The sequence below is a fragment of the Camelus dromedarius genome, chromosome 36 (genome assembly GCF_036321535.1).
Source record: "Camelus dromedarius isolate mCamDro1 chromosome 36, mCamDro1.pat, whole genome shotgun sequence".
NCBI lineage: Eukaryota > Metazoa > Chordata > Mammalia > Artiodactyla > Camelidae > Camelus > Camelus dromedarius.
The window spans coordinates 2,929,043-2,942,451 of NC_087471.1; the positions used below are offsets into that span (position 1 = coordinate 2,929,043).

Sequence of the window (13,409 nt, forward strand, 5' to 3'; positions counted from 1 at the left end):
AGGCAGTGGAAAGAGCTTACTTGATCATTACAGTAAGAAAAGACGATGTAGGTCCAAAGATTTCACTTTCATTGAACAAGAGAAATGATTCTCTCCATGGTGATGTTTCATGCGTTAGTCAAAAAGGAGTCCTGCTAAGGGGTGAGTGGAGCGGCGATGGCGGGGGCTCCCTCCCCCTCCCTCCCCCGCCTCCCCTCCCCCCGCCCTTCCCCTCCCCCACTGCCCCACCCCGCCCCGCCGGGAAAACGCGAGCCATCGCTGCGCTCCGCAGACCGCCGCCTGCCCTCGGCCCCGTCGTCCCCAGCGGCCTCCCGCTCCTCCCCCCGGGCCCCCGCTACCCCCCCACCACCCCGGGCGCCCGGAGCGCGTCCCTCCCGCCGCTCGGGGCCGCCACGCCCCGCCTTCCCCGGGACAGGGTCCCCTCCGCCCCCCGGGATGGGGGGGAGCTGCAGCGCCCCGCGCGCCGCCCGCAGGACGTCTATGATTCATTTGCATCCTTGACGAGCATCTGCAGGAGAGGACGGAAAAGATGGGTGTGAACACATGTACTCAGTTCCTCCTCCCACAGCCAGGAAATGCTTGGAAAGCTACATATGCTGCGAAATGATGGCCGTTTCGGTGCCATCAGTCTCCGCGTCCAAATACCCGGACAGACTCCTCCGGGCACGCGAGGCGGTCCTAGCAGCTTGCAGTGATCTCTTTTCGCACCAAAAAGAGATCAGAGAATGACAGACAGAGAATGTAGGCAGAGAATGACAACAAGAATGTGTTGGATCCGCATCGTGTTCCGGTGACTGGCGTTCTACCCCTTTTAGAATATGCTTGCACAGCCACTCTGTCAGTTAACACAGAGTATCACGGATGTCCTAGCTGCAGCCAGCTGTGTGCGGATGTTCGGTGTTGCCAGCACCTGCTCAGAGTTCATGAAATCAGGCATTTTATGGAATACACCCAGTAGCCAACCAGAAAAGAGTCTCGATGCTGGACAAGAAAATAACTCCAACTGCAGTTTTACGTCTCGAGATGGAAGCATTTCTCCAGTGTCTTCAGAGTGCAGTGCGGGAGGAAGAACCGTTCCTGTCTGCCAAGAATCCCGCAGAAAGCCCGAAAGCTGCATTGGTGTGTCCCCTGAAAGTCCTGTAGAGTGTGAATCACAAACAAGTTCTCCCCAGGTATTGAATTCGTCAGCTTCCTACTCGGAAAATAGAAATCAGCCAGTTGACTCTTTAGATCAAATCCCTTTTGGAATCGATCGAAGGATTCCGCCTGGTAAGGTTAAGCCAGCAGAAAATACCCGGACTTTAGAATTAGCTGGGCCATCTGGGACAGGTAGAAGAATGGCCGAATATGTGACTTGTGAGAGCACCAAGACCACCTTGCCTCTGGGTCCTGAGGAAGATGTCCGGGTCAAAGGAGAAAGGTGAAGTGATGAGGAGGTCCATGAGGAGGTACCCCAGCCTGTCAGCGCCTCTCAGAGTTCACTGAGTGGTCAGCAGACGGTGCCAGGTAGTGAGCAAGTCCAAGAGGACCTTCTGATCAGTGCGCAGTCTTCCTCTACAGGCTTAGTGGATGAAGGTGTCACCGAAGGCTTACCTACACGTCAGAGCACTTCCAGCACTGATGCTCACACAGAGGATGATGACTGACTGGAAGATGCTCAACATCCCTTCCAACTCTGCATTGCCCTTCCCGCCAGCAGCACAGAACAACCGGGTCCAAATGGTTCAGATGGACCTTTCCAGTGTCCAGCCTGTGGGGTGCGATTCACCCGTATTCAGAACCTGGAACAGCACATGCTCATCCACTCAGGAATTAAACCGTTTCGATGGGACCGCGGGGGTAGTAAGTTCACCGGGGCTCACTTGCTAAAGAAGCATCGCCTAAAGCATGAAGGGAGGCGCTGTTTCTGGTGCCAGATACGCAGGGCCACTTCCGCTTCCTTCGGGGAGTATGAACACCACATGAGGGTTTCCCGGCACGTCATCTGCAAGCCTCGGATTTACGAGCGCAAAACACGCGGCGCCACGTTCGCCAGCTCTGGAAATTTAATCGTGCACCTGGGGAGTCAGAACCATGAAGCATCAGAGCTAACAGACTACTTCCAGAGCAGTGATTTCCTAGTACCGGACTCCTTAAACCAGGAGTCGGAAGGGACCCTTGTCCAATATGATCTTAGAGAACACGGTTTTGAAAGCAGCTCCTCTGTTCAAATGCCTGTGATTTCACAGGTCTGCTCGACCCAGAATTGTGAAAGCAGTTTTCCTTTGGGGTCTCTTGGTGAGCTGGCAGAAAAAGGGTGAGAAATGCCAGACCAGCCAAAGACCAGTGTATGTGCCGAGGCAACCAGAGATGATCCCCCAAAATCAGAGCTGTTTTCTATAATTATTGAGTAATTTCTTGTTTGTTTTGATTTTTGGAAAGTGCCTGTGCTTCGTCTTGTACACTTAAATTAAATTAAATTTGTTTTAAACGAAAAAGGGTTTGGGAAAGAACTTCCCTTTTTATTTTGTAAGCCCTGCAAGTGGTGTTTTGTTTTTCATGACAGAGAGATTGCTTCTGTAAGTGCACAACGATGTGATATAGAAACATAATAGAAACCTTGAGACTTAAGGAGAACCAGTTGACTTGAAAAAACTTGTATCAGTTTCCTCTTCTGTCGTTAAGAGTAGGCTAGCAACAGATCATTTGCTGAAAAAGAAATCAGATGATTGTCAACCTTCCTGAGATGAAAGGATGCACCAGAAACAAATGACTGAACGAATCCGGCGAATGACTTGAGTAGATGTTTACTGCTGTTCACAGGATATTTTACAGTCTTTTGTAAAAGCCTGTTGTTTTTGGAAGCATTTATGGTAAGCTTTCTTAAAAATTATTAGGGTGTATACTTGTGAAATCTAAAGTATTCTTTTTTTTTCTTTAAAGCCTTGTCATTATGATTTTTCACGGTGAATGTTTGGCATTGGGTTGGGTACTCCCTGTACCTTTACACAGTACCGCTCCTCGAAGTGATCTTTCTTCTGTGAAAGAAGGCAAAGAACCGCGGTCGAGGATAGCCAAGCGTGCGTGAGATGACAGGAAAGGAGAGCACAGCGTGTGACCCTCAGCTTCTTAGGGACTCTTACATACCGCTTTTCTGGCTAAAATTGTTGTTTCCCTGGTCTTTGAATGTTGACGCCCGGCTAAGTCAGTCATTGCCTGAATCCGCTTTTGTCTTACCCCACCAGCAGTACTTTCTCTTGCCTATCCTTGGTCTGATCCCATAAAAAGGAAAAAATACTGGAGATGTTCTATATTTTATACATAGGTTGTTGTATTGTTTGGGGATGTTTTGGACAAAATAAAGACTTCCCTGTTAAGGCTAAAATTAAAAAAAAAAAAAAAGTCTTACTACCGTGTCTGGGACAGCACTCTCGTTACATTTGCCTTCTCTGTATTCTTAGTTTGGTCTGTTTATACCAAGGAAGTCTCCCTGGTGGTCGTGGTTCATAAACCTGGTTACTAATTTGGCTTGGTTTGGCCTGGCTGGTAAACCTGGCCCGTGTTTCACAAGGCTGAATAACCAGGCAGGTATCATTCTTGCTGAATTAAGGAGTCTTGCTGTGGGGCTGCATTATCGTTTCTGGCTGTTTGTATTAATGGCATGGCAGGTGGGTGTGAGGCTAGTGCAGATGAGCCTAAGAAGGTGTCCACCCCGTTTGTTCCCTAATTGTATTACTATTCAATGGAGGCCTATTATGTAAGCATCTTTGACTTCCAGATAATAAAACTTTGCAAGATCAGAGAGTGAGAACTTGAAGGCGACCCACCCCCAAATAACGCTACGTTTTACGTTTTCACTGTGCGTTCCAAAAAAAATGGATGGAATTTAGGTAGTCTTCACATTTGACAGGAGCTTTCAAAAGAGACATACATACTTGAGAGCCCTTACTGTTAGTTTTCAGAGCATAAACTGGTCAGGTCCTTGGATGGGGCAGCATTTTCTGTTTAGAGCCGTGTTACAGTGAGGAACACCTTAGGTTGTTCTGGCTTTGCTATTGCATCGAGCAGCTGGGAAAACTGGTGGAGAAGCTGATGAGGAATCAGTGGACCCAGTTTTAAAAGGGATGTGGAGTTTCAAGCATGGGTGCTTGGCCTTGTGGCTCTAAAATGCCCAGGGCAGAAAGAGCTAGTGGAAGCGCTGGTCCGTAGGAGTCTGCAGCCAGTTCCAGGGCTCTGGTGGAGAGAGAGAGAGAGAAGCCCTGCATTTGGATGGACTTCGGAGGTGGAGACACAAGGAAGTGTTTGCAGATGAGTTGTGATGATCTTTCAACCCTTCCTAAAACTTCTTGGAATTGATGTACATTTGTCAGCATTTACTAAGGTTGGCAAGACAGTGGAGGTGAGGGGGAGCGGATTCGCTAATAGTGGGCAGCCATTCATTTCATCTGAAACCCATCCGTCGTTTTTTCATGAAAAGTTCAGAGCACTTCCGTAAACACTGTTGAAGAGAGGTTTGCCAGGATGGATGGAGAGGGGCACAGGAATGCATTCTCTGTGTGTTGGCATTTGTGCTGACTTTTGTTAATCTTTCTCATGTTTAGGTAAGTCTTACCTTTTTAAAAATGATTAAGTTTATGTAAGTCCTACCTTTTAAAAAACGATTGAGTCATTAGTAACATATCTATAATCGATGTGTTTCTGTACAGCACCGTCACCCACTTTTTGATTTCCCTACTTGGTGATATTTATATTAAAAAGAACACCGTGAGACAGAAGCCACCCTATGAACAAGTGCCTTTGCTCTCATGCTGCCCTTTCTAACGTGAAGCCAGATGCCTGCAGCTAAGAGCACTCCTCTTGTCTCGTGGCCAGCGGTGTTGGTGTGTTTCCCCTAGGCACCCCCTGAATGCTGGAATGAACACTGGACACAATGAGCACTGGAAATGAAGTCCAAAGCCACAGGACCTAGTTCTGGCCACTCTGCATAATAGCTCTCCTACCTCCACGGAACCTCTTTGCTTTCTTAGGCTTGAGTTTTGCATTTGCAAGTTGAGGGTTTTGAACTACAACGCTGTCCAGGCCCCTCCCAGCTCTCAGATCCTAGGGTCTAGGGTTCTTAGTGCGCATCCTGCAATTCACCATCGGGCTTGTTTGCCCTGGAGGTGCGGTTGCTTGTGAGTGTCTTGACTGCTTGGAGATTCGGAAATGATTGCGGGATGAGCGACTTTCTAAAAGCAAGCCTTCAAAAGTAGCAGGTTTATAGCCGGTTTCATGGTGCCATTGAAATTTAAACTACTCTGCAAATAAGGAAAATTTAGATGATGGGGACTAATTCAGGCACTGAAGAGAGGTTGTCACATGCCTCTTAAATGTTAGTTTCTTTGACGCAGGCAGTCATTTACATATTAACAAAGTGAAGCATCAGTGGCTCATCAGCATGGGAGGCGACACCTTGACACTGATACTCTGCAGACTCATTGATCCCTTTCTCCGTTTTCCCCCAGGGTTTTCCAGGAAACACAAACGCAGACAGTGTGGTGCATTACAGACTCGAGCCTCCTTTTGAAGCCAGGTTCCTGCGCTTCCTCCCCTTGACGTGGAACCCCAGGGGCAGGATCGGGATGCGGGTCGAAGTGTACGGCTGTGCCTACAGTAAGTGGTGCTTGTTCTCCGGCCGACATCAGTCACGGAGTGACGCGTTGTAAACACCGCGTTGAAGACTGAACTTGACTCTTTCCAGCCTTTTAAATATTTATGGAAAGCCTTGATTATGTTGTAGTTACTTTAATTACTATTTTATAGTGGAATTCAGAAGTAGACCTGGACTGAGCCTTAGAATCTTAGATTCCTGTAGATTTGCTAATGTACCCGTCTTATAGTGGGTACTTCGTAAAATTAACAAGGTTCAAATCAACAACCATAATTGATTCTGATTGATGGTGCTGCCTTCTGACACTGAGATGACCGTCGTGTGTGGGGACACAGGTGGTTGCCGGTGTCCCCTTGTCTCCGGCACCCAGTGATGACTCACTTCTTCCTCTCCTTTTCTCTACTCTCACTGCTGGGAAACCTTCTTTTGCATGTCATTTATGTATTAACGTCTTCCCTCTTTCCTCCACTGATGGTAACAGTAACAAAACTGGCAGCCAACGTGAGCGTAAACCCAAGCAGAAAAGCATTCATTGAAATATATGGGAAATCAGCGCTGCAGCTGCCATTTGGAAGATCCACAATATACTGGTATTTCGTAAATTAACACATAATGAAAACATAAATTTAAAAAGTAATCTTCCAGAAAGCTGGAGAATAACCCGAAGAGTAAGTTGGATGGGAGCATCCTGGAGTTTTTGCTCACACCTCATCTGGCCCTGATCAGGGCACTGGCTTTGCAGAAGAGTTAACAGTAAGATTTAACATACGCAAGATGTTTAATGTTTCAGATCCTGCCTCCTGAGATGTCTCTCATTCAACTCCCACACCAACCAAATGGATTCAGCATAGCAGTAACCTCACTACTTCAGAGAAGGAAGAAACTGCACCTTAGAGAAATTAAGATGTTTGCTGGAGCTGTTACATATTGGATCTAGGATTTAAAAACTGTCTGTCTTTTTCCCTTAATTTTGTTCTCATAAATATCATGCTATCCAGGCATTCGTTTCTTTATTCCCTCGCTTGTCGTGTAAGAATTTATCAGACACTTGATGTCTGCAGAGAACTGTACTGGATGTGGGGGACACTTCTAAAATTATTTATTTTCTTTGTTGGGATTTTATGAGAAGTCGTGAAGTTGTACAAAACAGTTGTAAAATATTGTAGCAGGAATATGGGGCATGGGGGATAGAGCGGTCAGTCCGTGGTGTTAGAAAAGGAACCTTTCTGGCAGTCAGTTTTCAAAGTAAAGGGGCTGGGTAGTGAGACAAGAGGTAGGAGGGGTGTTTATAGGAGGAAACAGCACATGTAAATTGTGGGAGCAGGAATTTAGGGTTCTGATGGTGCAGGGATGAGGGAGGGCAGGGGCACTGTGGGGTGCAATGAGTTGTTGAATAGCAATAATACCATTTCCACTTCGGTAACCCCACAGATAGCGGGTGGTTCTGGAGGTGAGGCTCACCCAGGCAGCCCGTCCCACAGTCAAGGGTCACCTTCAGCCTCAGTTTCATTCCTCTTCCTAATGACATGTTCCACTTCCGCTCCGCCTCCTAACCCTGCCTCTGCTCTCTGTTGGTTATAGTTCCAAGGAACATTTACCATCCGTGGTGTTGCATGGCCATCAACTGGTTTCCCCTCTTTCCCTTGGCCATTTCCTTCCATCCTTTTGTTTCTGGGGTCCCTAAGTGTGCTCACGGCTGCAACAGCTAGGACGTCTGTCATTTAGAGTTTCTCTTTGATCCCCTGAAATTAGCTTCCCCTTCTCCCATTACTCTGGAAACAACGTCAGGTTTACTGACTTCAAAGCGGAACGTGCTCTTTGATGGGGATTTGCCGTGAGCTTGAAGTTCCTCGTGAGGAGATGTTACTCCGGTTTCCTGGGTTAGAGGTCGGTACTAGGAGGATCAAAGCCGCTTGCCTGATCCCCGGAAGGGCCAGGGGGCCGTGCAGCCGTCATGGAATCTGAGTGTGTCCTCGATTCAGCAAACCTGAACTCTGGGGGCACAAGGGGCTCTTAGCATAAGAATGCAAACAGAAAATAATCACCACTGTTTTTAAAATACAAAATGCATTCCTTAATAGCAGTGGCTGTGTTTTCTTCATTTTTATTAGTAATCTTTATTCAAGAATAGCACCTTGCATTTTTATTTTTGACAGTAATTTAATACGATATGGTTTAGAGCCTAAAGTGATCATTATTATCTTTTTTTTGATTTGTATTTCCACTGCTCTGTTGATCGTGAGACAATGTCCACGTTGCTCATCTTGGCATGTCACAGTCTCATATGCAACTCCTCCTTTCAGCTTCGTATTTTTACGTTCCATTTACAATGATCTTTATTATTCCTGTCAACATGGTGCACTTTCATGGCTCCCTGGCTTGGCATGTACATTTTCTCTCCCTGAAAAGCCCTTCCTCCATTTCTAGAGTAGAAGTGAGCACTTGGGGTCTTCTTAGAGTCCCGGCTGTCCTGCGCACCAAGGTCAGGGGTCCGCCCTGAGACCCCTCCCTTTCTCTGGCCTCGCCTCGCTCTACCAGTCCCATCCATCCAGTGTCAGCATCCCCTACTGATGTGGTCTAGGCTCCGTATTCCACTCTAAAAAGGTCTCTCTTTGAGTTTTCATCCACTTTCTTAAGTTTGCAACATTTACATACTGCCTGATCGATTCCAAATTGACATCCCGACACAGGTCCCTAAAGTCCCAGACATCAGGATGGTTGTCCCCAGATCCACCCTCATTTCTTTGATGAGGTTGTTATTCGTCTTTTAGGTCCCTTCTGCTCTTCTTTTGTGCCACCTACTCTGACTGCCCACGTTCATGCTCAGTGTCATTCTCTAGTGTTCCCATGCCGTACTGTGTTGTATTGGCCCCCTTGTAGTAATTTTATGTTTATCGTTGTGTTTATTGTTTGAATAAGAGAAGGAAAGAAGGAGAGTAAAAAAGAAGGGACAGAGTGTGAATTATTAGGAACGTGGAATAGAGAGGCTCAGGATGGTGAGCCCCATGGGGTCTACCAGTCATCCATGTGGCCCACCAGTCCTGTGTCAAATCAGGCATTGAAAATAAAATGGGTTAGGAAGGAAGAAAAGAAGGGAATAGAACATGGAACTGTCTATTTTACTATCTTGTATTTATTAAAAAATACATTGACTTGCAGTGGAAAAAATGTAGGTTTTATGTAACAATCTTAACATGTGTCAATATTTATTGATTTATAAATCTGTTGTTAACACTCTATAAACACAAAGAGTGTGTATTTTGAAACTTTGAAGGAGAATATTGAGAGAAGAGTCTGCATATGGAACTTCCTTCTGTTCAGTACCGGTTCTACTCTAAGTAGATCTCAGTTTAGAAAATGCAGTAGTAAAAATAGAAGAAGGGAGGACAAAAATGGACGTAGTCACGTTGATGAAGAAAAATCCTGAAAGTTGATAATGATCTTTAGTCAATATGAGAGAACGCTGATCCGTGTTATCCATTCCAGTTATTGATAAAGCAGTAAATAGTCAAACTAGATTAGAAAAAGTGTTAGTTTAATTCAATACATGTCTCCACAACTTTGACCCCCAGCAAGGCACCCTGCTAAGTAACATGCACAAGACACAGTGCCCCCTGTGTGCTAAGGAGCCAGTGCAGGTGAGGGGAAATGTGTATTCTTTGCAAACCAACTAAATCTGAGCATGGGTTTCTTCTGATTTATGTCCAAGTATAAATAGAAGACACATCTTGACCTAAGGGTAAAAATGATAAACGTCTCTAAACTTTAATACTGTAGCCTTATGCTCTTTACCTGATACTAAGTTAAAAAAATACTAAAATACTAAAAAAAAACCAAAAATACTAAAGTTAAAATAATATTAATCCTACAATCATATGAACCAGAACAGCCTCTCATATTTCTGTAAAGACATTTGTTTAATGCTGTTTTAATGTAATTTAATTTCTATTCAAGTTATTATGCAATTCATTCCTGATTCATTTTTAATCACCTCCCAAATTATCACATCTAAAGGAGTACCGCTCAGGCTTTTGCTGAAAGAAAATGCTGAAAGACACATCAATACACAGCTGATAAAGTGCAGCAGAACAAGCAAATTCAGGTTATGTTATAATAACTAAATTAACTTGAAGGAATAATAACTTCCATGCATTTAAAACGTTATAGTTTGTTACCAGAATTTTAAACCTGACATGACCTGTGATGTTGGGAAAACCGTAGAATTGGACAAAAGGACCAGTTATTAAGAAAACAGAATCGATCTCTTATTAGTAACATTGCTTGCTCACAGGTACCTAGAGCTTAATGAGTCTCGGATTGCTTTCTAAACTTACTGTTCTTCTGGTTTTCCTTGCCTTGGTTAATTCACCAGAAACATGGGAGTCACCGTTGACACATCTCTATCCCTACACATCTGGAGAATATCATATTCTGAACATGCACTCTCCAAATGGCACCCTCAGTCATCTCAAATCGCTCAAACCTCTCGCTCTCTCATCTCACCCACAAAATGCAAACCTAGACTTGCCAACAAACTGTCTTCTTTGCACAAGCGATTTACCTGGCTTGAAATGCTTCTTCCCAAGTTTTTCACCTCTCTGTCCACATGCCCTCATGCAGGTCTCCGCTTTAAAAGTCTCCTTGGAGCTGTATTTCCTGACTGCTGGTCTAAATTTGGTCCCTCCAAATTCCTCTAAACTTGTTAAGCGGCTGGCTGGCCAGCCTGTCAGCGCTTTTCCCCAGCCAGCATGGCACTCTCAGGCTGGCTGCCATGTGGCCCTTCCCACGTTGCTTGTCGCTAGGTAGCTCTTGTTACCATTGCTCCCTGGGGAGGAATCTTCCGTGTGCTCAGCTCCCCAGCCCTGATAGAAGTTCAGTGCCAAGGGGCTGGGGGTCGAGCCGCCTCTGGCTAAAAGAGCACAGATTCCCACTGTTCTTACTGAGATTCAGTAGATTTTCCTGACTCCATGCTTCTACTTTGATTGTGTGTCTGTAGTCAGTTTCCAGTGTCCTTCAGTTGTTATCTTTGACACTTTTTTCCCAGTTTTATCATTGCTTTTGGGAGATAGGATTTGCCAGGTTCCTCACCTAGCCATTTTAGAAATCTACCTCTTTGGTTATTTTAAAAAGATGTTTAAATTATGCACAATCATTTCCATGAAAATTCTGGCGTTCTTCGTTCTTTTGTATTGATCCACATTTCCATGTATCATTTTCCTTCTGCCTCAAAGACTTCCTTGAATATCACTTGTAGTATGGACGTGCTGGGTGAGAAATTCTTTCAGCTTTTGTATGTCTGAAAAAAGTCATTTTTACACCTTCATTTTTGTAAGTTACTTTCACTCAGTGTAGAATTCCAGGGTGATTTTTTTTTTTTCATTGAACACTTACAAGATATTGCTCTGCTGTTTGTTCTCTTGGATTCTTTCCGGTGAGAAGTCTGCAGTCATCTGTATATCTGTGTTTCTATGAATATGATATGTCCTCTTTTTCTCTAGCTGCTTTTAAAGTTTTAAGCAATTTGTTTCTGATATGTTTTGGTTTTGTTTTATTTCGTGTCTTGTGTTTGGAGTTCATTGGGCTATTTGAATTGGTGAGTGTATAGTTTTCATCAGATTTGGAAAGTTTTAGCCATTGTTTCTTCAAATATTTTTTCTAACCAGGTTGCTTGGTTTCATTTTGTCACCCACCTCACTGATGATCTATTTATTGTCTTAAATTACTACTTGTTTCTTCTTTATTTTATTTGAGAATGTTTCTTTTGCTGTCTTCAAGTTCCCTAATCTCTTCCTCTGCAGTGTTTAACCTGCCAGTAAGCCCATTCAGCGTATTTTTTTTTATGTCAGATATAGAAATTTTCACTTTTTTTTAGTATCTTTTGTGTATTTACAGGACTTTTTTTGAACATATGGATGACTGTTACAACAACTATCTTACTGTCTTCCTTTGCTAATTATAATGTTTGTGTCAATTCTGTGTAAGTTTCAGTTGATTTTTTCCCCCAATATAGATCACATTTTTTTGTGTGCCTGGAAATTCTTTTTTTTTTATCATTTTTTTATTGATTTATAATCATTTTACAAGGTTGTGTCAAATTCCAGTGCAGAGCACAATTTTTCAGTTATACATGAACATACATATATTCATTGTCACATTTTTTTCTCTGTGAGCTACCATAAGATCTTGTATATATTTCCCTGTGCTTAATTTTTTTTTAACATTTTTTCTTGATTTATAATCATTTTACAATGTTGTGGAAATTCTTGATTAGATGCCAGACATTTTGATTTTTACCTTGTTGGCTATTTTTGAAGTCTTATATGCTTGAGCTTTGTTCAAGGACACATCGAATTAAGGGATCTGTTCCTTTTAGGTCTTGCTTTTAAAATTCGTTAGCCCATTCCGGAGTAGTGTTCAGCCTAGGGCTCGGTGCTGGAGTAAGGCCCTCTGAGCACTCTGCCAAGGACAGTGAACTGTGGGGCTTCCAGTCCGGATGGTTGGAATGGGCAGTGTTCCCAGCCTCGTGTGCATGTTAGCAGTAATTCCCAGCTGATTCTCTCAGGTGGTTCTTTTCCCAGTCTTGATGAGCCTCCTTACTTGCACGCACTGATCAGGACTTTGCTGAATGCTCACAAGGGGTGTGTTGCAGATCACCAGTGTTCCTTCTGCTCATCTTTCCCCTCCCCATACTCTGCCGATGGCCCCCAGGTGCTTGGTTCTTACCAGACTCTGGACTCTGTCTCCTCCACTCAGGGTGTCTGCTGGGCTTTGCTTCAAGCCCTCGTTCCTGTTCTGTGACCTGGTGACTCTCCCGAGGCAGGGGTGTTTGTCTCTCTGCTCCTGGGCATCACTCTCCCTTTTAGCTTGATGCCAAATATCTTGAAAATAATTGTTTAATGTTATTTCCTTTTTATTTGGTTGCTTAGGTGAGACAGTGAATCTGGCCTCTGTTACTCCATCATGATCAGAAGAGGAAGTTGTAAATGCAATTTTGTCGGGTGTTTTTTTTTTTATCAGGGGAGGTAATTAGGTTTATTTATTTAATGGAGGTGCTGGGGACTGAACCCAGGACCTTGCGCATGCTAGGCACACGCTCTGCCACTGAGCCACGCCCTCCCCTTTGGTAAATCCAGTTTCAACTGTTGTAGCCCCCCTTTTCTGTGCCCGGTGCTCTACCAGTAAGGATGCAGCCAGTGCCCCCTGAGAACTCACCATGTGCCAGGCACTGCTGGTGAGATGGATTTCCTTCCCAATTGGCAAGTATGTGTGGTATTTCTTTTAATAATGTTGTTAGTGACGCAGTTATCAAAGTATAACCTCAGCTCTTAAAACCAATGATTATAAATTAAAGTCACATAAAAGTGGAGGAAAAAAACCAGTTCCTACTTTCACCTAAGCATCATATTTCCTCCTGCTCTTCTGGAATGTGGGCTCTTTGCTCTTCCCATAGGGGAAGCTATTGCTTTCCGTCTCAGTGCATAGTCAGTGCCCTCTGTGTCACGTACCCCAGTTACTTAAATGGCTGAATTACATAGAAGGCCATTTTTCAGGAGGGTTTCTTGTAGAAGTTAAGTATGATGCTAAGTGGTAATTTAGTGCATGATTTTGATATTTTCATTCAAATAAATATAGTGGATTAACTGTATTAATATAGACATATAAAATTTTATTTGCTCTTATCGTAGTCTAATAGCAAAACTCTTAATGCTAGTGGACTGATGGGGTCAAGGTCACCCTAGCACTCATTACCAGTGAGCTCTGAGTCTTGAAGGTGGCTTCT

The 13,409-nt window shown here is 44.2% G+C and overlaps 1 protein-coding gene and 1 pseudogene across 1 annotated transcript in view; both read left to right on the forward strand.

Annotated features, from left to right (window-relative positions):
* LOC105094536 (contactin-associated protein-like 3) overlaps positions 1-13,409 on the forward strand; it is a 148,672-nt gene that overhangs the window by 53,672 nt on the left and 81,591 nt on the right. The window contains exon 4 of the mRNA XM_064482454.1: positions 5,484-5,631. Within this exon, the coding sequence (XP_064338524.1) occupies positions 5,484-5,631 (148 nt within the window). The remainder of the gene's footprint in view (positions 1-5,483; positions 5,632-13,409) is intronic.
* On the forward strand, positions 546-2,392 carry LOC105094538 (zinc finger and BTB domain-containing protein 44-like; annotated as a pseudogene).